The sequence below is a fragment of the Oncorhynchus keta genome, chromosome 23 (genome assembly GCF_023373465.1).
Source record: "Oncorhynchus keta strain PuntledgeMale-10-30-2019 chromosome 23, Oket_V2, whole genome shotgun sequence".
In the NCBI taxonomy this organism is placed as follows: Eukaryota; Metazoa; Chordata; class Actinopteri; order Salmoniformes; family Salmonidae; genus Oncorhynchus; species Oncorhynchus keta.
Window position 1 is genome coordinate 41,394,221 of NC_068443.1, and position 24,470 is coordinate 41,418,690.

Consider the following 24,470-nt stretch of genomic DNA (forward strand, 5'->3'; position numbering starts at 1 on the left):
AAAAAAATGAATTGGTAAAAGGTATGCTTACGAAACTCCTGATATTGCGGTCATATAAACTGTGGTGAGACAGTTGCCATTTTCATTTGAGACCGTTTGCTACAGCAGGAAAAGAATCCTGCAGCAACAGGAAATGTGAATTGGGAAAGGTGAATTGAACATTTTTGTAGGGGTTGATGAAATGTCAAATTCCAGACTTTAAGAAGCCTCTTTAAAACTCACTACAAGTTTGCATTTTCTGCTGGTGCAGTAAAATTCTCAGCAACAAGTGATCAAATTAAGATCCTACACCTGTACATCTTTTCAGTTTATTTCAAGTGTGACATCTTCAAATAACATAATAGTATAATCACAGTGATCCCAGTATATACAGCGGCAACTGTTAGAATGACAGAATAAACAATACTTACACTCTTACAACAGTTAATATCAATAAATACTGAAATAATATCTCCAAGGGTCTCCAAAGTCTTTCAGATATAGTTTTTTGTTCGTCACTAGTGTTCTGAGTGTAACCAGTAGCACTACTTAAGAGTTGTAGCAGTCTGTCTGTGTATTTGCCTTACCAGTAACCAGTTGACTTTACTCTGTAGTTGGGTTGCAATCCTGGTGTCTGTAATATACTGTATCTCCAGTGTCATGTTGAATTTGTGATAATCGTTGACACAGATGCCAAGTCCATGGCAAAATACGTACCATGAATATTCCATTCAGTGTAATTGAGTTCAAACAGAAGCAGAGTTTCACAAAACACTCTATGAATAACATTATTTACAAACGCCAATAATAACAAGACTGCCGCTGTCCTAAAGCAAAGTTTTTACCTCAGAGTTACTGAGGAGCCACTCCCAACATAAAACCCTGGGTAGAGGGGCTCAGTGAATTTGGTGTGGAATGTGTGCAGGTGTGTCCGTATGTTAGAGGAGACTCTGCAGAAGGACAGAATGCCGGCCTGCCAGTCCAGATACACTCCTACTCTGTAGTAAGGGGAGGATTGGACAGGAAACTCAGTGCAGTTATTATTGTGCCAGGTGGTGTTGCTGTGATTAGAGGACTCCAAACTCCAAGACTTACGATTGTATCCAAGCACACAGTCTTTACGCCCTCCTGTCCTGCTGATTCCTTTATATGCCATTCCTATAACAGCCCATTCCCCATTCCAATCTGCCTCCCAGTAACAGGGCCCGGGCCCAGATAGACCCTCTCTACACAGCACCTGTTCGCAGTTCCCAAATCTCTCTGGGTGATCAGGATACCGCTGCTTCTCATCCACCCATGTCACCTTTCTGTTCCCCTCAGACAGAGAGAGGCGTCTGTGTGCTGTGTTTGGGTCCAGTGTGAGATCACGTGCATCTGAATGGGGAGATGAAGACGTAACTGATCACATTTCATCATATTATCCAACAATTGGGGGGGGAGCAACTAAAATGTAGAAAAATATCGAGATGACATGGAATACTCCATTAACTCAATGATTTTTTTTTTTGCTAAATGTTGGTTGAATTAAACAATTGTTGTCTGAACTTAAATATCGAACATTTTCGTTCTAACAGTAATGGCGAGTTAAGTTTGCTGAGACCCCAACTTAAAATATTGTGTTGTCCTAAAATACATATTTCCTAGTGTGAATTTCAGCAAGTTACATTTGAATTTTATTACGTGTCAGTGACCGGTTTACAATTAAAGCATACGTTACAGAGGCTGAAATTATGCATTAAAACCAGATATAGCTAAAAAAAAAATGGATTTGTTTATTTTTTGTTTATACCTGTTTTATCTTGTCTGTGCTTCATATAAGCATATCCAAATGAACTCACTGTCTGGTCCATCAACTGGATCATGACTGAAACTAGAAAGGAGCCAACGTGGAACATTCCAACAGTCTCATGAGTAAATCAATGTAACTGTTCCCCAACTAATCCACAATGTTTTGGTCAACCTAAAATATGAATTTCATAAAATACAAAAAAAATGGGTAAATCAAAAAGGCTGTGGAACTAGTTACAAAATCTTTTTGAGTTGGGCCACCTCAGTTATTTTAGTTTTTTTTTTACAGTGTACGATTATCTATCATGCCCAGTGGTGTAGTGGAGGTTTAAACGCACATAAACACCGCTAACCCACCTTTTTACTCACCCGAACGGCGATCATCGTTGACCTACTTATTGTTTAGCCACTACATCCCTGATCCTACCTCCATTATCAAAGTTTGAATTTGTGGGACATTTTCACGCTGGGAGAAATTTTACAGCATGACGTCACAGTCAGAACGATTGGGAAATATTCCACGCCGGGAAGATTTTTTACATGGGACAGGGTGTCATGTAAAAATCTTCCGTGCATGAAGTAGTTCCCAATCGTTCTGATTGTGACGTCATGCTGTACGATTTTCTCCCAGCGTGAAAATGTTCCCAGTTCAATAGCTGCACGGTCACCTCTATGTGGATGGCTGAGCTCGTGAGGATATTTCCATCACACCCTCCCTCGATCTCGAAAAAGTCTTTTGCGGGCACGAAGCAGTCGCTTCACACATCTGATTATTGACTCTACAGTTATTATGCAATTACTGATTGCCATTAGGCTACAATGGTTTGTTGAGCAATTACGAAAACCATTGCCATCAGAACCTATCCTATTTTTAAGTCACGTTGATATTTCCTATAGTGAAACATTTCCATACAAAATATCATAAGAAAACACTTGGAATACATAATACAAACACTTAAATCCATTAATAATAATAATAATAATATATGCCATTTAGCAGACGCTTTTATCCAAAGCGACTTACAGTCATGTGTGCATACATTCTACGTATGGGTGGTCCCGGGAATCGAACCCACTACCCTGGCGTTACAAGCGCCATGCTCTACCAACTGAGCTACAGAAGGACATTTCTACTCTTGATGGGAAAACTGTATTGTGCAAAAAAAAGTAATATGACTTTGAATAGCCATCAAATCATTTAAGCGCACCCTCTCCCTCCTCTTACCAGAGGACCTGAGCCCTGGGACCATGCCTCAGGACTACCTGGCCTGATGACTCCTTGCTGTCCCCGGGCCACCTGGTCATGCAGCTGATCCAGTTTCAACGGTTCTGACTGCGGCTATGGAATCCTGACCTGTTCACTGGATGTGCTGCCTTGTCCCAGACTTGCTGTTTTCGACTCTCTCTCTCAACCGCACCTGCTGTCTCTAACTCTGAACGCTCGGCTATGAAAAGCCAACTGACATTTACTCCTGAGGGGCTGACCTGTTGCACCCTCTACAACCACTGTGATTTATTATTATTTGACCATGCTGGTCATCTATGAACATCTTGGCCATGTACTGTTATAATCTCAACCCGGCACAGCCAGAAGAGGACTGGCCACCCCTCAGAGCCTGGTTCCTCTCTAGGTTTCTTCCTAGGTTCCTGCCTTTCAAAGGAGATTTTCCTAGCCACTGTGCTTCTACATCTGCATTTCTTGCTGTTTTGGGTTTTAGGCTGAGTTTCTGTATGGCACTGACATTGGCTGATGTAAAAAGGGCTTTATAAATACATTTTATTGATACTGTGAGCTATTTAGCCTATATTCTGGAATAACTTTCAGCACTGGACAGCTCCTGTGATGACAGTTACGTTTCACTTTGTAGCGAGTGCACTGCATGGTGTTTTGGGAAACGGGTATGACATCTTCGGACGTTATTGTTTTTACAATGCATTGTTTAAAACACTTGTGAGACTAATTTCAATCTTTATCGGGAAACCAGCCCTGATCATTTGAACATATCTTTTCATGGCTTTGAGGGGAAATGTATATATTTATATATATTATCTCTTGTGTCCAGGAAAAAAATGTAGTAGGTCTACAACATAGCTGGTTGTCTTTCATTTCACTTTGACCAGTTAAAATGTTTTATTCAGATGTGTCCATCAGCTCAGAAAACAAGTGTACAAAATAAAATTATACACTTCTGTTATGGACATGAATGGGATAAAAGTTTATTCATCCCAGCAATCAACACTCACATTTAATTTGACCTGGTTGGGTTGCGAAATCTCCAGATCCCATGCTGTAGGAAAAACAAAACAAATGAATAACACGCACACGCACACACACACACACACACACACACACAAATTAATGCAAGCATGTGCATTATGGACACTGCAACAGAGACAAAGAGCTTTAAACACAAATTTACTGGTCTGTTCCCACACTGGTTACTGGATGTTTGGCTAACAATAAATGAGAAAATGGTACAACATACTTGAGTTTCTCCAGTTTACAGCAGGGATCCTCTAATATAGCAGAGAGCAGATTCACTCCTGAGTGATTGTAGCTCAAGTCCAGCTCTCTCAGGTGTGAGGGGTTTGACCGCAGAGCTGAGGCCAGAGAAGCACAGCCTTTCTTTGCGACTCCACAGAATGACAACCTGCAAGAGTTTATCATGAGTTTACATCCTCTAGTGGAGAAAATGGTAGCTGTGTATGTCTTCCTCAATCACTTAAAATGTCATTTAAAACATTTAAAACATTAAAAAATAAATGGTCAAAAATATAATTAATAAATCCTTTTGTGACTCCCAAACCCGCATGGGGGAGTGTAATTTTTTATTTTACCTTTATTTTTCTAGGCAAGTCAGTTAAGAACAAATTCTTATTTTCAATGACGGCCTAGGAACAGTGGGTTGTTCAGGGGCAGAACGACAGATTTGTACCTTGTCAGCTCGGGATTCGAACTTGCAACCTTTCGGTTACTAGTCCAACGCTCTAACCACTACGCTACCCTGCCGTAATCATCGCCTGAAACTAATTAGCATAACGCAACGGACATAAATATCCCTAGAAAATATTTCTATTCATGAAAATCACAAATTAAATATATTGAGACACAGCTTAGCCTTTTGTTAATCACCCTTTCATCTCAGATTTTCAAAATATGCTTTAGCTAGACAAGCATTTGTGTAAGTTTATCGATAGCCTAGCATAGGATTATGCCTTGCTAGCAGCAGGCAACCTTGTCACGGAAATCAGAAAAGCTATCAAATTAAATCGTTTACCTTTGATGAACTTCAGATGTTTTCCCTCACGAGACTCCCAAGTGGATAGCCAAAGTTAATTTTTTCCCAAAATATTATTTTTGTAGGCGAAATAGCTCCGTTTGTTCTTCACGTTTGGCTGAGAAATCGCCCGGAAAGTCACCACAACACCGAAAAATATTCCAAATTAGCTCCATAATATCGACAGAAACATGGCAAACGTTGTTTATAATCAATCCTCAAGGTGTTTTTCTAATATCTATTCGATAATATATCTGTCGGGACAATTCGTTTTTCAGTAGGACCGATTGGAGTAATGGCTACCTAATGGCTACCTAATGGCTATTTTACGCGAGAATCTCTCCCGGAGCCACCATGTGACCACTTACGCAATGTGGCCGCCTACGGCTATTCTTCAACAGAAATGCGTAAAACTACGTCACAATGCTGTAGACACCTTGGGGAATACGTAGAAAGCATAAGCTCGTTGATGGCACATTCACAGCTGAATAGGGACTCATTGGAACGCAGCGCTTTCAAAACCTGGGGCACTTCCGGATTGGATTTTTCTCAGGCTTTCGCCTGCAACATCAGTTCTGTTATACTCACAGACAATAATTACAGTTTTGGAAACGTTAGTGTTTTCTATCCAAAGCGGTCAATTATATGCATATTCTAGCATCTTGTCCTGACAAAATATCCCGTTTAAAACGGGAACGTTTTTTTCTTCCAAAAATGAAAATACTGCCCCCTAATACCAACAGGTTTTAAATACATTAGAATTTAATAAATATTGAATCTTCATTTATGACAATCTTCTTTATGCAATTCGGTACATGGCATTTGGAAAGTATTCAAACCCCTTCCCCTTTTCCACATTTTGTTACGTTACAGCCTTATTCTAAAATTGATTAAATAAGTTTCTCAATCTACATACAATACCCCATAAGTTTTTTCGTGTGTGCAGGTTTACTACAAATAAAAAACAGATATCTTATTTACATAAGTATTCAGACCCTTTGCTATGAGACTTGAAATTGAGCTCCGGTGCATTCTGTTTCCATTGAGCATCCTTGATGTTTCTACAACTTGATTGGAGTCCACATGTGGTAAATTCAATTGATTGAACATGATTTGGAAAGGCATACACCTGTCTCCCACAGCTGATAGTGCATGTCAGAGCAAAAACCAAGCCATGAGGTCGAAGGAATTGTCTGCAGAGCTCTGAGCCAGGATTGTGTCGAGGAACAGATATGGGGACGGGTAACAACATTTCTGCAGCATTAAAGGTCCCCAAGAACACTGTGGCCTCCATCACTCTTTAAATGGAAGAAGTTTGGAACCACCAAAACTCTTCCTAGAGCTGGCCGCCCGGCCAAACTGAGAAATTGGGGGAGAAGGGCCTTGGTTAGGGAGGTGATCAAGAACCCGATTGGTCCCTCTGACAAAGCTCCAGAGTTCCTCTGTGGAGATGGAAGAACCTTCCAGAAGGATAACCATCTCTGCAGCACTCCACCTATCAGGCCTTTATGGTAGAGTGGCCAGACGGAAACTACTCCTCAGTAAAAAGGCACATGACAGCCCGCTTGGAGTTCACCAAAAGGCACCTACAGAACTCTAAGACCATGAAAAACAAGATTATCTGGACTGATGATACCAAGATTGAACTCTTTGGCCTGAATGCTAAGCGTCACGTCTGGAAGAAACCTGGCACCATCCCTACTGTGAAACATGGTGGTGGCAGAATCATGCTGTGGGGATGTTTTTCAGCGGCAGGGACTAAAAGACTAGTCAGGATCGAGGGAAAGATGAACGGAGCAAAGTACAGAGAGATCCTTGATGAAAACCTGCTCCAGAGCGCTCAGGACCTCAGACTCGGGCAAATTCACCTTCCAACAGGGCAACAACCCTAAGCACATGTCCAAGACAAAGCAGGAGTGACTTTGGGACAAGTTTCTGAATGTCCTTGAGCGGCCCAGCCAGATCCCAGACTCGAACACGACCAAACATCTCTGTAGAGACCTGAAAATAGCTGTGCAGCGATGCCCCCCCATCCATCCTGACTCAACCAGCTTGAGAGGATCTGCAGAGAAAAATGGTAGAAACTCCCCAAATACAGTTGTGTCAAGTTTGTAGCATCATACCAAAGAAGACTTGAGGCTGTAATCGCTGCCAAAAGTGCTTCAACAAAGTACTGAGTAAAGGGTCTGAATACTTATGTAAATGTGATATTTCCGGGTTTTTTTTTTACTACATTTGCTAACATTTCAAAACCTGTTTTTGCTTTGTTATTATGGGGTATTGTGTGTAGATTGATTAGGGAAAAATACTATATAATCAATTTTAGAATAAGGCTGATACGTAACAAAATGTAGAAAATGTAGAAAAAGTTTAAATTCAGCTGACCTATTAGTCCGATATTGTCCTATACATATGGTTGATAATATAAGGACTAGTTAACTAATGCAGGAATACTGACCTCAGTGTCTCAAGTTTACAGTGTGGATTCTCCAGTCCAGCTGAGAGCAGTTCTGCTCCTGAATTCCGCAGGTCATTGTCACTCAGGTCCAGCTCTCTCAGGTTTGAAGAGTTTGACATTAGAACTGAGGCCAGATAAGCACAGCCTTTCGCTGTGACTCCACAAAATGACAACCTGCAGAGTGTATCATGAGTTTAAATCGTTTAGTAGTGAAAGTGGGAAATGGAAGCTTTGTATGTCTTCCTCAATCTCTTAAAATATGATAATTATTGATCACATTATTACATATAAGTATTGCATCTTGAAAGTACTTTTGTTTAAATACAATTGTATACAGTACAATAGATTTGAAATCAATCTTTCTCTTATGTAGTTAGGCTACTTAACTATGACATTTAAATTTGGCTGAGGTCAAACACATTAGTCTGGTATTGTTGAAAGGGGAATACATGTGGATTTGAAGAACTATCCAAATGTGAACTAATGCAGGAATACTGACCTCAGTGTCTCAAGTTTACAGTGCGAATTCTCCAGTCCAACAGCGAGCAGCTTCACTCCTGAATCTGTCAGCAGGTTGTTGTCACTCAGGTCCAGCTCTCTCAGGTGGGAGAAGTTGAGAGCTGAGGCTAAAGCTTCACAGCATCTCTCTGTGAGGTTACATCCATTCAGCCTATGAAAGGTACAAATACTAATTTATCACAGTTACACAAATCTAGTGAACAAGTAGCTTATATTTTGATTAAATTGGGAAAATAATGAACATTGGACAGTTTAATTCCAAAATGCTATATATCCATTTGATTTTTAGATTTGATTTTATTGTTTAAAGAAATTATGAGAGTGGTGTTTTTTTCCCACTATCTAATCATGGCATGGTGTTGTTCAATAACAGACATGTATTTGTTTAAACTCTATCAGATAGACAAATCATGTATTTTTTGCCAAATGCTACAGTGGCTTCAGAAAGTATTCACACCCCTGGACTTTTTCCACATTTTGTTGTGTAGATTTTTTTTGGTCACTGGCCTACACACACACACACACACACACACACACACACACACACACACACACACACACACACACACACACACACACACACACACACACACACACACACACACACACACACACACACACACACACACAATACCCCATGATGTCGTAGTGGAATTATGTTTTTAGAAAGTTTAACAAATTAATAAATTAAAAGCTGAAATGTCTTGAGTCAATAAGTATTCAGTATTCATAAGGCCACTCCTTGAGTGGCTGAGTATTTTTTAAACTTTTTTTTAACTTAAATCTACTTCAAAGAGCTTGAAGAATTTTGAAATAATAATGGGCAAATGTTGCACAATCCAGGTGTGGAAAAGTCTTACCCAGAAAGACTCACAAGCTGTAATTGCTGCCAAAGTTGCTTTTACATACTATTGACTTAGGGGTGTGAATACTTATATAAATACTTAAATTCTTAATAAATGTGCACAGGCTAAATCTGCTAGGATTTAGCATGTGCTTAGCTCTATTCCGTTTCTTTCCGTTGTAGACCCCAGGAAGAGTAGCTGAGTAGAAAATGGGGATCTTAATAAATACCAACAAAATAAATACCAACAAAATATTTCAAAAAGCATGTTTTCACTTTGTCATCATAGGGTATTGCATGTAGGTGGGTGACAAAAAAAAGTTATTAATTGGTTAATTTCGAATTTAGGCCGTAACACAACAATATGTGGTCAAGGGGTATGAATACTTTCTGAAGGCACTGTATATATTCGCTTCAGGGAAATAATTAGTACTGCTAGATTTTGCAGAGCCAAATGTAACAAATAACTACATTTTTAATAAAGACATTTACAGACGATACATTTGTGAGATATACATACACACACACGCTACCGTTCAAAAGTTTGGGGTCATTTAGAAATGTCCTTGTTTTTTAAAGAACATTTTAAATATTGTCCATTAAAATAACATCAAATTGATCAGAAATACAGTGTAGACTTTTGTTGTAAATGACTATTGTAGCTGGAAACGGTAGATTAAAAAATAAGAACATTTTAAAAAATTGGCAGAAACAAAGAACTTTCCCACTCCTTCTATTCTGGTTAGAGCCCGTTTGCGCTGTTCTGCGAAGGGAGTAGTACACAGAGTTGTACGAGATTTTCAGTTTCTTGTCAATTTCTCGCATGGAATAGCCTTCATTACGCAGAACACAAATAGACTGACACGTTTCAGAAGAAAGGTATTTGTTTCTGGACATTTTGAGCCTGTAATCGAACCTACAAATGCTGATGCTCCAGATACTCAACTAGTCTCAAGAAGGCCAATTTTATTGCTTCTTTAATCAAAACAACAGTTTTCAGCTGTGCTAACATAATTACAAAAGGGTTTTCTCTTGATCAATTAGCCTTTTTGAAAGGATAAACTTGGATTAGCTAACACAACGTGCCATTGGAGCACAGGAGTGATGGTTGCTGATAATGGGCCTCTACGCCTATATAGATATTCCATTTAAAAAAATCTGCCTTTTCCAGCTACAATAGTCATTTACAACATTAACAATGTCTACACTGTATTTCTGATCAATTTGATGTTATTTTAAATGGACATTTTCTTTTATTTTCTTTTAGAAAACAAGGACATTTCTAAGTGACCCAAAACTTTTGAATGGTGGTGTGAGTTATAAAAAAATCAATACAGTAATATAAGATCTGTAAAACATTTAAATTTGACATTTTAGTCATTTAGCAGATGCTCTTATTCAGAGTGACTTGCAATAAGTGCATTCATCTTAAGACCACATGGAATGGAATGTTTGTATCCTGTATGATTGACTATACAGTCAAACATACAGGTCACGAACAATCCATCTAAACAATGGATATCTAAAATCTATGAATGAAAAATGTGAGAACAGTAATATTTTCCACACACATTAAGGTAGCCATAAGCAATCATTTCTGATTTCAAAAACACATGTGAAATTGGTGGATATAGCATTTTGGAAATAAACTCTTCACATGTATACTGACCATTTATAATAATATAGTATGTTTTCAACTCACAGAGATGTTCTGGAGGCTTTGACGACTGGCAACAGTCTCAGAAGCCCCTTTTCTGATCTGGAGTATTTCTTCAGATCGAACACAACCAGCTCCTCTTCTGAAGTCAACAACACAAAGACCAGAGCTGACCACTGTGCAGGTGAGAGTTCTTCTCTGGAGACATTACCTGAGCTCAGGTAGTTTTGGATCTCCTTCACCAGTGAATGGTCATTTAGTTCATTTAGACAGTGGAACAGATTGATGCACTTCTCTGGAGAGTGATTTTTTCTGATCTTCCTCTTTATGTACTTGACTGTTTGCTCGTGGCACTGAGAGCTGCTTCTCGTGCTCCTTGCCGGTGTCAGTAGGCCGTGTAAGTGAGACTGATTGGACTCTAGTGAGAGGCCCAGAAGGAAGCGGAGGAACAGGTCCAGGTGTCCATTCTTACCCCGTAAGGCTTTATCCACAGCACTCTTGTGAAAGGTGAAGGCAGATTTTAATGTAAACTTCCTAAGAATGTTTCTGATGGTGGAAAGTCTTTTGTTCATTAGGTTTACATTGTTGTTGTTGTATGATAAAAAGACATACAACGCAGCCAGAAACTCCTGGATGCTCAGATGCACAAAGCAGTACACCTTCTCCTGGAACGGCCCATAATCCTCTCTGAAGAGCTGTGTGAACACTCCCAAGCGTTCCGAAGATTCTCTGGCACTAATGCCACACTCTTGCAGATCTGACTCATAGAAAATTAGGTTGCCATTTTTTAGCTGTTGAAAAGCCAGTTTTCCAAGTGCCATAATGCTCTCTTTATCCCAGTGTGGCTCTCCCTCGCCTTTCTCATTATATTTCTCGTTCATCTGTTTAGCATGAAACACCAGTAAACCAAGGAATAATTGAGTCAGAGTCTTTGGTATTTCTCCATTCGTATCTGTGCTCAATATGCGCTCCAGAACTGTAGCTGCGATCCAACAGAAGACTGGTATGTGGCACATGATGTGGAGACTCCTTGATGTCTTAATGTGTGAGATGATTCTGTTTGCCAGATTCTCATCACTGAACCTCTTCCTGAAGTACTCCTCCTTCTGTGGGTCATTGAACCCTCGTACTTCTGTCACCTGGTCAACACACCCAGAAGGAATCTGATTGGATGCTGCAGGTCTGGAGGTTATCCAGAGGCGAGCAGAGGGAAGCAGATTCCCATTGATGAGGGATTTCAGAAGCACATCCACTAAGGTTGGCTCTGTAGCTTTATCCCAGCTATCATTCTTCTTGTAGTCTAGAGGCAATCGACACTCATCTAGACCATCAAGGACAAATAGAACTTTGTACTTGCTCTCATTGTAGTTTGGGTTTCCTGAGTCTTGTAATTTTGTGAAAACCTGATAGAGAAATTCCTTCTCAATCACTTTTGCCTCTCTGATGCATTCATGAACAAGATCCACTAAACTCAGCATTTTCTTCCGCACCAAATTTAGCTCTCGAAAAGGCAGTGAAAATATGAACTGGATATCTTGATTTGCTTTTCCTTCAGCCCAGTCCAAAATGAACTTAAGTACAGAGAATGTTTTTCCAATGCCAGCGACTCCCTTCGTCAGCACAGTTCTGGTAGGTTTGTCTTGTCCAGTTACAAATGTAAAGATGTTATTGCATTCGATCAACCTTTCTTCTGTCGCTGCTGGTGTGATGGATGCGATCTCAATCTGTCTTACCTCGTGTTCATTATTGACCTCTTCACTTCCGCCCTCTGTGATGTAGAGTTCTGTGTAGATCTTATTGAGAAGTGTTTTCTTTCCCTGTTTTGGCACCCCCTCAAATACATGCTGAATCTTCTCCTTCAGTTTGTATTGGAATTTACGTCGGTACTTCTCAACATCTTCATACGAAGGACCTGACAATGGATATACAATTACAGTTAAAGATGAGGTATAATCAAGGTTTGATTGTGATTAGCGATTCAAATATCAGTCCCTCCGTGATTTTTCAAAGCCAAAGAGGTGTTTTCATGTTAATAAAGTTATTGTTTAAGTGAATAATTGAACAGTGCACAAAGGGTACTTGCGACTGTGATTCCTGAAATGCAGCGCTTGTTGGAGTATTTTTTTCAATGTATTCTGAAATTATACTTCTGTTGCATTGTTTGCTAGCTGGTTGGCCACAATTGGAAAATGTTGCTAACGCTAGCTAGCAAGTTAATATAACTTATTCTCTCGATGCATGTGAGTTCGTTGTATCTGAATATAACTCTCAACTGCTGTCAACATCAGAATAAGATTTGCAAGCACTAGTTAGGTCCAGAAGTGGTTAACAGCTTTGCTGACAGTGCATTCAGAGCCATCCAGTGGCTAGCCAAACTACAGAATTGTGTGTTGTAACGTAACTAAAGTTTGTGAGGAAAGACCACACATGAAACCATTTACATTTCCTCCCCTTTTGACAATCAAACAATTTAGAACTCCTTGTCAGGGCTGGACTACCCCATTTGGGGCCCCGGGACACAGATCTCCAGGGGGCCCCCACTTTTTAGGAAAACATATACAGTGGGGCAAAAAAAGTATTTAGTCAGCCACCAATTGTACAAGTTCTCCCACTTAAAAAGATGAAAGAGGCCTGTAATTTCCATCATAGGTACACTTCAACTATGACAGACAAAATTAGAAAAAAAATCCAGAAAATCACATTGTAGGATTTTTTAAGGAATTTATTTGCAAATTATGGTGGAAAACTTTTGTTATTGACCAAATACTTATTTATCTCAATACTTTGTTATATACCCTTTGTTGGCAATGACAGAGGTCAAACGTTTTCTGTAAGTCTTCACAAGCTTTTCACACACTGTTGCTGGTATTTTGGCCCATTCCTCCATGCAGATCTCCTCTAGAGCAGTGATGTTTTGGGGCGGTTGCTGGGCAGCACGGACTTTCAACTCCCTCCAAAGATTTTCTATGGGGTTGAGATCTGGAGACTGGCTAGGCCACTCCAGGACCTTGAAATTCTTCTTAGGAAGCCACTCCTTCATGGCCCGGGCGGTGTGTTTGGGATCATTGTCATGCTGAAAGACCAAGCCACGTTTCATCTTCAATGCCCTTGCTGATGGAAGGAGGTTTTCACTCAAAATCTCACAATACATGGCCCCATTCATTCTTTCCTTTACATGGATCAGTCGTCCTGGTCCCTTTGCAAAAAAACAGCCCCAAAGCATGATATTTCCACCCCCATGCTTCACAGTAGGTATGGTGTTCTTTGGATGCAACTCAGCATTCTTTGTCCTCCAAACACGACGAGTTGAGTTTTTACCAAAAAGTTATATTTTTGTTTCATCTGACCATATGACATTCTCCCAATCTTCTTCTGGATCATCCAAATGCACTCTAGCAAACTTCAGACGGGCCTGAACATGTACTGGCTTAAGCAGGGGGACACGTCTGGCACTGCAGGATTTGAGTCCCTGGCGGCGTAGTGTGTTACTGATGGTAGGCTTTGTTACTTTGGTCCCAGCTCTCTGCAGGTCATTCACTAGGTCCCCCCGTGTGGTTCTGGGATTTTTGCTCACCGTTCTTGTGATCATTTTGACCCCACTGGGTGAGATCCCCAGATCGAGGGAGATTATCAGTGGTCTTGTATGTCTTCCATTTCCTAATAATTGCTCCCACAGTTGATTTCTTCAAACCAAGCTGCTTACCTATTGCAGATTCAGTCTTCCCAGCCTGGTGCAGGTCTACAATTTTGTTTCTGGTGTCCTTTGACAGCTCTTTGGTCTTGGCCATAGTAGAGTTTGGAGTGTGACTGTTTGAAGTTGTGGACAGGTGTCTTTTATACTGATAACAAGTTCAAACAGGTGCCATTAATACAGGTAATGAGTGGAGGACAGAGAAGCCTCTTAAAGAAGAAGTTACAGGTCTGTGAGAGCCAGAAATCTTGCTTGTTTGTAGGTGACCAAATACTTACTTTCCACCATAATTTGCAAATAAATTCATTAACAATCCTACAATGTGATTTTCTGGATTTTTTTTCCAAATTTTGTCTGTCATAGTTGAAGTGGACCTATGATGAAAATTACAGGCCTCTCATCTTTTTAAGCAGGAGAACTTGCACAATTGGTGGCTGACCAAATACTTTTTTGCCCCACTGTATTTATTTGGAAAACAACTAACTTCCTTAATTTCAACATATTTAGCAAAAATGTGCAGTTTATAAAGTTATTCTACACATTTTGTAATGAGGCTAAGATTTTATTTGCAGTTTTAAAGCTATTGTGTTTTATAGCTCATCTCATTCTATTGTTCATGTTTTGCCAAAGGCCCGAGAGACATTTTTGCATCTGGCACGTCCACGGCTCCTTTTCAAGAGTGCACCAGCATGCTCTCCCGAGCGCATTTCTCTACTATTCACGGCCCTTCCCCGAACGCACCAGCACATCTCCCGGGCACACGCAAGCCGCATGCCCTGCTCCTCGGTGGACCAGAGAGGCCAGGCCGCCTACCATTGCAGCGGAGTCTCGGCTATTCATCCATCGTTGGTCAAGTAAATCATCTTGATGCAGAATCTAATCTGTTCTAAGAATTTCTCTCTCTCTCTCTCTTTTTTTTAAATGAGAAGAGACATAGTTGTATTGAATGCCTCTCTCCGTAGTGAGATTTTATGTTATTTACCATCATCTGTAGAGTTAACAGAAGTGAGTTTATGTTCCTTAACATGGTCTCCAGGCTCAGTGTGGTTGGAGAGATCTGCAGAAGCATCCTGAACATCCTGAACTGGTACGGTGCTTGTGTTCAGGTTGGGCCTGGTTGGTATGGCTGATACTCCTGCTGTGGCTTGGTGTTCTGTCACTGACATTGGAACTAGATAAAACAAAAAAATGTATATCCATTGATGTATTGATCAGTCAAGGAGGTCTGCATCTGTTTTATTTTGGAGGAACTAAATAATGTGTGGTAAAGTGGTCCTCCAAAGAAAGGGGTAGTGGGGGTGCAATTAAAGAAAATATATTCCCCTCCTTAAATAACTCTTTCCCTCCTAGTCGGCAAACACGTCTGGTTTCAATCGAATGTGCATTTTAGAATGATTACAGTCTCAAGCATACAGTATGAATCCTGAGCTATTTTTAGTCTGTCTTTAACTTACCAGCTAGATCATTCCGTTTAATCTTTTGCAGAATATGGTGTGTCATCTCCAGAGCACCAGCTTCCCTATAGGTATGCACCATCTGATCCACTGTGTCCTCTCTTTTAGCATTTTCCAGCCTGCTGACTGGGATGGGAGATGAGCCACCCGAAACAGGCTGCTTCAGGTACCACTGAAATGACTTCAACTCCTCACTGGTCAGTTGTTGTAGAATAGCTAGCAACCGCTCTGGGACAGGTGTGGGTGGAGCAGGTGATGAGGTGTCCATTTTAGATCACTTGACACTATTAAAACAACAGAACAAGTCAAATGTGTATATAACGTTCACACAAAACACAACACTAGGCCCCTGTCAATTGTGTCAATCTGCGGTTGATATGGCATTATTGGAGGACTGAATAGTTTGGGGGAGCATGTCTTTGGCAATTGAATGAGGGGCGCTATTTAAAAATGGGGATGGATAGCCAACTTGAACAAGCTAAATTAAGTATGCAGCAGTGGCGGTTGGTGCCATTTTTTTTTTTTTTTTGATCATGGCCTTATTTCTATTACAGCATATTGGATGACTATCATTTACTGTATATTCCATTCACCCAGCTCAATGTAACATTAATAGGTTTAGGCTAGCTACTACATGATGCTCATTTTCCCCATACCCATCATGAATGAGGTTGCTACAACCTACGAATTAAAGTTTACAATGTAGGTGCACAGGTCGAGTGCAAAATGCCAAACCTTCATACCATAACTGCTAACTGCTACACACAGCCTATATCGTTGTCACCATATTAACTAGCGTCATAGTCAACATAGCTACTAGAACTAACACATTAGTAAACCAGCTACAATCATGCAGTACAGTGTACAGAAAGCAGTTTAGCAGTTACACCGGTGAGCCCCGGTGGCAATACACTTTATTAAACCAAAAACTTACCTTGACTTGGAAGAGTTAGTGTTGGATAGCCATAGCCAGATAGCTAACATAGCATCTCCGCTTGAGCAGGGTGTTTGACTATGCTAAACTAGCTAGCTGCATTCCCCAGCTAAGAAAGTGAAAGTGAATAAAGAATAAATAATAGCTAGCTCTCTCGTTCTCTCAATTGCTTCTCCTTCATTTTTGAATAAATACATTTGTTCAAAACTGTTCAACTAGTCTTTCTCTCTGTCAACTACTCACCATATTTTATGCACTGCAGTGCTATCTAGCTGTAGCTTATGCTTTCAGTACTAGATTCTTTCTATGATCCTTTGATTGGGTGGTCAACATGTCAGTTCATGCACAAAGAGCTCTGATAGGTTGGAGAATGTCCTCCAGGAGTTGTCAAACTTACTGTGTAAGTCTATGGAATGGGGTGAAAACAATGAGCTTCCTAGGTTTCGTATTGAAGTCAATGTACAATGAAGTCAGTGCATTCGGAAAGTATTCAGACCCCTACACTTTTTCCACATTTTGTTACGTTACAGCCTTATTCTAAAATTGATTACATAAAACAAAATCCTCAATCTACACACAATACCCCATAATGACAAAGTGTAAACATGTTTTTAGAAATGTTAGCAAATGTTATTATTTTGTCATATATTTACATAAATATTCAGACCCTTTGCTATGCGACTCAAAATTGAGCTCAGGTGCATCCTGTTTCCAATGATCATCCTTGAGACGTTTCTACAACTTGGAGTCCACATGTGGTACATTCAATTGATTGGACATGCTTTGGAAAGGCACACACCTTTCTATATAAGCTCCCACAATGGACCGTGCATGTCAGAGCAAAAACCAATTCATTAGGTTGAAGGAAGTGTCGCTAGAGCTCTAAGACAGGATTGTGACAAGGCACAGATCTGGGGAAGGGTACCAAAATAATTATGTAGCATTGGTCCCCAAGAACACGGTGGCCTCCATCATTCTTAAATGGAAGAAGTTTGGAACCACCAAGACTCTTCCTAGAGCTGGCCGCCCGGCCAAACTGAGCAATCGGGGGAGAAGGGCGTTGGTCAGGGAGGTGACCAAGAACCCGATGGTCACTCTGACAGAGCTCTAGAGTTCCTCTGTGGAGATGGTTGTCCTTCTGGAAGATTCTCCCATCTCTGCAGCACTCCACCTATCAGGCCTTTATGGTAGACTGGCCAGACGGAAGCCACTCTTCAGTAAAAGGCACATGACAGTCCGCTTGGAGTTTGCCAAAAGACACCTAAAGGACTCTCAGACCATGAGAAACAAGATTCTCTGGTCTGATGATACCAAGATTGAACTCATTAGCCTGAATGCCAAGCGTCAGAAACCTGGCACCATTCCTACTGTGAAGCATGGTGGTGGCAGCATCATGCTGTGGGAATGATTTTCAGCGGCAGGGACTGGGAGACTAGTCAGGATTGAGGGAAAGATGAACGGGGCAAAGTACAGAGAGATCCTTGATGAAAACCTGCTCCAGAGCAGTGTCACCTTCCACCTGGACAACGGCCCTAAGCACACAGCCAAGACAACACAGGAGTGGCTTCGGGACAAGCCTATGAATGTCCTTGAGTTACCCAGCCAGAGCCCAGATTTGAACCCGATCTAACATCTCTGGAGAGACCTGAAAATAGCTGTGCAGCGACGCTCACCATTGAACCTGACAGAGCTTGAGAGGACCTGCAGAGATGCATCAGAGAAACTGCCCACATACAGGTGTGCCAAACTTGAAGCGTCATACCGAAGAAGACTCAAGGCTGTCATCTCTGCTAAAGATGCTTCAACAAAGTACTGAGTAAAGTGTCTGAATACTTTTTGTTTTACATTTGCAAGTGTTTAGATTGATGAAGATTTATTCATCAATCCCCTGGGAATGCACAGTACCCAGAGGATGACAGAAACTAGCTGTCCTCTGGCTACACCATGGTGCTACCCCAGAGAGTGCTGTTGAGGCTACTGTAAACCTTCATTGCAAAACAGTATGTTTTAATCAATTATTTGAGGATGTGAATATATACTTAAAGTGTTATAATAACCATGTATATCTCTCTCGGACAAGGGGAGTTTTATCAAAATATATACACTTAACGGTCAAAAGTTGACACCTACTCATTCAAGGGTTTTTCTTTATTTTGACTATTTTCTACATTGTAGAATAATAGTGAAGACATCACAACTATGAAATAACACATATGGAATCATGTAGTAACCAAAAAAGTGTTAAACAAATGTTCTATTTTAGATTCTTCAAAGTAGCCACCCTTTGCCTTGATGACAGTTTTGCACACTCTTGGTATTCTCTCAACCAGCTTCACCTGGAATGCTTTTCCAACCGTCTTGAAGGAGTTCCCACATATGCTGAGCACTTGTTGGCTGCTTTTCCTTCACTCTGCGGTCCGACTCATCCCAAACCATCTCAATTTGGTTGAGATCGGGGGATTGTGGAGGCCAGGTCATCTGATACAGCACTCCATCACTCTCCTTCTTGGTAAAATAGCCCTTACACAGCCTGGAGGTGTGTTGGGTCATTGTCCTGTTGAAAAAAAAAAGATAGTCCCACTAAGCGCAAACCAGGTGGGATGGTGTTTCGCTGCAGAATGCTGCGGTATCCATGCTGGTTAAGGGTGCCTTGAATTCTAAATAAATCACAAACAATGTCACCAGCAAAGCACCTCCACATCATAACACCTCCTCCTCCATGCTTTACGGTGGAAAATACACATGCGGAGATCATCCGTTCACCCATACTGCGTCTCACAAAGACACGCCGGTTGGAACCAAAAATCTCCAATTTGGACTCCAGAGCAAAGGACACATTTCCACCGGTATAATGTCCATTGCTCGTGTTTCTTAGCCCAAGCAAGTCTCTTCTTCTTGTTGGTGTCCTTTAGTGGTGGTTTCTTTGCAGCAATTCAACAATGAAGGCCTGATTCACAGTTTCTTCTGAACAGTTGACCTTGAGATGTGTTACTTGAACTCTGTGAAGCATTTATTTGGGCTGCAATTTGAGGCTGGTAACTCTAGTGAACTTATCCTTTGCAGCAGAGGTAACTCTGGGTCTTCCATTCCTGTTGCGGTCCTCATGAGAGCCAGTTTCATCATAGTGCGACTGCACTTGCAGAAACGTTCAAAGTTCTTGAAATGTTCCGTATTGACTGACCTTCATGTCTTAAAAGTAATAATGGACAGTCATTTCTCTTTGCTTATTTGAGCTGTTCTTGCCATAATATGGACCAGCCCTATTTTGGTAAAATACCATCTTCTGTATACCCCCCTACCTTGTCACAACACAAGTGATTGGCTCAAACGCATTAAGAAGGAAAGATTTTCCACAAATTAACTTAAGGCACACCTGTTAATTTCAATGCATTCCAGGTGACTACCTCATGAAAGCTGGTTGAGAAAATGCCAAGAGTGTGCAAAGCTGTAATCAAGGCAAAGGGTGGCTATTGATTTGTTTAACACTTTTTTGGTTACTACATGATTCCATATGTGTTATTTCATAGTTTGTCTTCACTATTATTCTCCAATGTAGAAAATAGTAAAAATAGAGAAAAACCCTTGAAAGAGTAGGTGTTCTAAAACCTTTGACCGGTATTTTATATATATATTATAATATATTGATAAAAGTCCCCTTGTCCGAGAGAGACTTACATGGTTATTAAAAAACACTAAGTATATATTCACGCCGCCAAATAATTGATTAAAACACACTGTTTTGCAATGAAGGTTTACAGTAGCCTCAACCGCACTCTCTGGGGTAGCACCATGGTATAGCCGGAGGACAGCTCGTTTCCATCATCCTCTGGGTACCGTGCAAAGTATTCAGACCCCTTGACTTTTTCCACATTTTGTTTTACGTTACAACCTTATCCTAAAATGGACCAAAAAAAATGTTCATCAATCTACACACAATAGACGATAAATTAAAAACATTTTTGCAAATGTAAAAAATAATATATTAACTTTACATAGGTATTCAGACACTTTACTCAGTACTTTGTTGAAGCATCTTTGGCAGAGATTACAGCCACGAGTCTTCTTGGGTATGACGCTACAAGCTTGGCACACCTGTATGTGGGGAGTTTCTCTGATGCAGATCCTCTCAAGTTCTGTCAGGTTCGATGGAGAGCGTCGCTGCACAGCTATTTTCAGGTCTCTCCAGAGATGTTCTATCGAGTTCAAATCCGGGCAACTCACGGACATTCAGAGACTTGTCATAGTTTTTATGTTTTCACTATTATTCTACAATGTAGAAAATAGTTTAAAAAATAAAGAAAAACCCTTGAATGAGTGGTGTTCTAAAACTTTTGAAAGGTAGTATAGGTCAGACACTTCAGAACAAACTTCCTTCAGATTTTTTTTTGTGGGGGGGGACTATCTGTTGTTCCATGTAGTGAATCTGTTAAATGCGTTTGTATGGGCTAAAAGCATTAATGCCCCCCCAAAAAATATATATATAAACATTGTATACCACCCCCACCCGGCTTAGACAAAGCTTGGACTGTAATGGTTAACAGTTTAAGGAACAAAGAGTAACAAAGAGTAAGATGGTAAAAACCAGCTCTCACTTTAAGAAGCAGTACTACTCACCCTGAAATGGAACTCAACTACTGACAAACACTTGAATCGTATCATAGCGGAAACATACCAGTCTTAGCTTTCAGGAATGGGGTCATATAGCTAATAGCCCAACCCGTCCAAATGCTAAAACTGGCTGAGAGGAAATCAAGGGGGTTTGTCCGCAATTTCGGGGCCATGGGGTGACGAACAAATAACATATATGTAAAGCTCTGACTTTGACTTCTGATCGACTTACATGTAAAGTTAAAAATGTTCCATTCAGTAGTGGTTCACTTTCTTGTCAGGTAATATTGAGTAACCTTTTATTAAATCGGGGAAATGTGAGCAGGGTTCCACAATATTAATCAATAATATGTACAAATAAATATTTAAGTATTACCTCTGTTTGCTCTGTTAAAATAGTAAAATTCAAGTTTACTTACTTCATTCTCTCTTCTCTTTAAAGCAGCATATTCTGCCTCGGTTCTCTAAAATAACCACACGGACAGGAAACTACTATAATCAGGAAGCTTTAAAATTGCCTTGTCATGAGTTTTAGGGTGTTCTCACACTTGGTTCTATTCATCCACTTTTTGTGAACGTTATTAAGAGTATTTCAAATTTTCTTGATTTCTTGTCAGCCCATATGTAGGAGAGTTAAAAGGGTTATTCCATCAATCTTCAAATGATTAGAATAGTACACAACACAGAACAGAACAACCAGGTTGACAACCAGTCAGTGGCCCAAACCTGCGAACAGATCGCTATGATCACCAGGAACTTTACTTTTGGTTTCTCATTTCAATTGTTGCGCAACTAGTGCTGCCTGTTGATGTTAAATAGGCAGCTACAGTAACTGGATGATATTAACATCTTCGGTTTTTATTTCATTAAATGTATGTTATTTCATCTGGGTGCTTACGTCACCTACTAACACTCTGGTACTACCCGTAGTTCCCGTTCTCATCAGAAAGGTGTGTTGCAGATTACTCCTGTGTAGAAGTCCATAACGTGAAATAAATAAAGCATCCCAGGGTTAATGCTATAGGTACTGTTATAAGGGGGTGTGAGACTATTGAAACATGTAACTTTCATCGTTGTTATTGATATAGTTTTACAGTGCTAAAAAGTATTGTTATTGCTAGCTCGCACGCCTTTCTGTGTGTGGTGCAGATGGTTAGCAGAGCTGCCGAGTTATGCTAGCGTTGTATTGTGGGAGGTGCAGTTTTGCCCTCTAGGCCTAGGAACAGTGGGTTAACTGCCTTGTTCAGGGGCAGAACAACAGATTTTTTACCTTGTCAGCTCTGGGATTCGATTTTCGCGACCTTTCAGTTACTAACTCATCACTAACCACTCGGCTACCTGCCGCAACTTGCCAGACGGTGCATTGGAGACTTTTGTGTTCCTGTCCTGTCTTTTCATAATACTATTGCAGGTATGGTTCTATTGTCTAAGAATTAATATTATACTTTCTTTGTATTAAGGATTGTTTATTTTATTCTATACGTTATGGCTTTATGTATGAATGTGATTGTTTTCTCGGACTTGCACACTGACAGAGAAAGAACAACTTGTCAGATTGTACATTGGATACTGATGTGTTCCTGTCCTGTCTTTTCATAATACGATTGTAGAGAAAGATCTACATAAAAGCCCCCAAAACAGACAGCCGTGGTGTCGCTCTTCATTTCTTGGTTTTTCTGTGGTACATCTGAAGACCGCTACACATAAAATACATATGAAATAAGTCACTGGTGAGTTGTTTTGTTTCCCATGGGTGAAAGAGTAGATCATATGAATATACACGGACGGAGCATACAAAACATTAAAAACACCTGGTCTTTCCATGACATGGGACTGACCAGGTGAAAGCTAGGATCCCTTTATAGATGTTAAATCCACTTCAATCAGTGTCGATGATGATGAAAGGGTGGTGACCGGTGAAAGAAGGATTTTTAAGCCTTGAGACAATTAAGACATGGATTGAATATGTGTGCCATTCAGAGGGTGAACGGGCAAAACTAAAAATGTAAGTGCCATTGAACGGGGTATAATAGTAGGTGCCAGGTGCACTGATTTGTGTCAAGAACTGCAACAATGCTGGGTATTTACGCTCAACAGCGTGAACAGAGTCCATGCCCCGACGAATCAACAAATCGAGGCTGTTCTGAGGGCAAGGGGGGTAGCAACACAATATTAGGAAGGTGTCCTAAAAATTGTCAAAGACCCCAGCCACCCCAGTCATAGACTGTTCTCTCTACTACCGCATGGCAAGCGGTTCCGGAGTGCCAAGTCTAGGACAAAAAGGCTTCTCAACAGTTTTTACCCCCAAGCCATAAGACTCCTGCACAGGTAATCAAATGGCTACCCGGACTATTTGCATTGTGTCACACACACCACCTGCCAACCCCTCTTTTACGCTATTGCTACTCCGTTCATCATATACTGTATGCATTGCCACTTTAACCGTATGTACATACTACCTCAATCAGCCTGACTAACCGGTGTCTGTATGTAGCCTCACTACTTTTATAGCCTCGCTACTGTATGTAGCCTGTCTTTTTACTGTTGTTGTATTTCTTTACCTACCTATTGTTCACCTAATACCTTTTTTGCACTATTGGTTAGCATTTCACTGTACGGTCTACACCTGTTGTATTCGGCGCACGTGACAAATAAACTTGGATTTGATTTGATTCCTAATGTTTGGTATACTCAGTGTATATATTTAGATTGTCATTGGATCAGGTTTTCTGTGACAAACACAATAGCACCAGCTACATGTAATACTGAACTAAATTAGCGTATACCTCTTTCCATAACAATGAGCTTATCATGGACAACAAGGTGTGGTGCTGCTAGCTTTGGGTCCAATGGGACACCATTAGCATCTTACCTGGCTGTTTCTATAGAAACTCCTGGGAGCAGGTGGAGAGGCGAGGGGAGGATGTTTTACGCTCACCTTCTAGCCTTGGCGAACGGCAAACACAGGGAATTCCCTCCCGTATATCTCTGTCAGTACATAGAGCCGTCATCATGCTGCTTCATTAAAGAGTCGAGCTGAGGAGAAGATATGAGGATACGCTGTAGGACCATTGGAAAAACTACTACAGTGTTTTCTCAAACTTTTTTAGTGCCAAGTACCGGCAAGCTAAATTGTTTCCTCCTTTGGGGAAAACGTTCATTTAAACTAGCACAAAAAAAGAAGACAAAATCACCGTCAGCTAGCTGAACATCTCAGGGACTGCTGAGCATCATCCCAGGGACCGGAGCTGGTACTTGGG

General features: G+C 40.6%; 1 protein-coding gene across 6 annotated transcripts; it reads right to left on the reverse strand.

The window, feature by feature from the left end:
- Positions 1 to 294: 294 nt before the first annotated feature.
- LOC118402341 (NACHT, LRR and PYD domains-containing protein 12-like) lies at positions 295 to 24,450 on the reverse strand. 6 transcript variants are annotated; one of them, XM_052477226.1, is made up of 10 exons: positions 24,405 to 24,450; positions 24,149 to 24,246; positions 15,669 to 15,952; positions 15,197 to 15,385; positions 10,569 to 12,435; positions 8,003 to 8,173; positions 7,504 to 7,677; positions 4,254 to 4,418; positions 4,012 to 4,055; positions 295 to 1,353 (listed from the first exon to the last, which is right to left on the reverse strand). In XM_052477226.1, the coding sequence occupies exons 3-10, from the start codon at positions 15,934 to 15,936 to the stop codon at positions 821 to 823; spliced, it is 3,411 nt and encodes a 1,136-aa protein (XP_052333186.1). In that variant the 5' UTR covers positions 15,937 to 15,952; positions 24,149 to 24,246; positions 24,405 to 24,450; the 3' UTR covers positions 295 to 820. The 6 variants fall into 6 exon arrangements, with proteins under 6 accessions (XP_052333186.1, XP_052333187.1, XP_052333189.1 ...); XM_052477227.1 differs by lacking the exon at positions 24,405 to 24,450 and having other exon boundaries at positions 24,083 to 24,224; XM_052477229.1 differs by lacking the exons at positions 24,149 to 24,246; positions 24,405 to 24,450 and adding an exon at positions 21,630 to 23,724 and having other exon boundaries at positions 15,197 to 15,373.
- Positions 24,451 to 24,470: the final 20 nt, after the last annotated feature.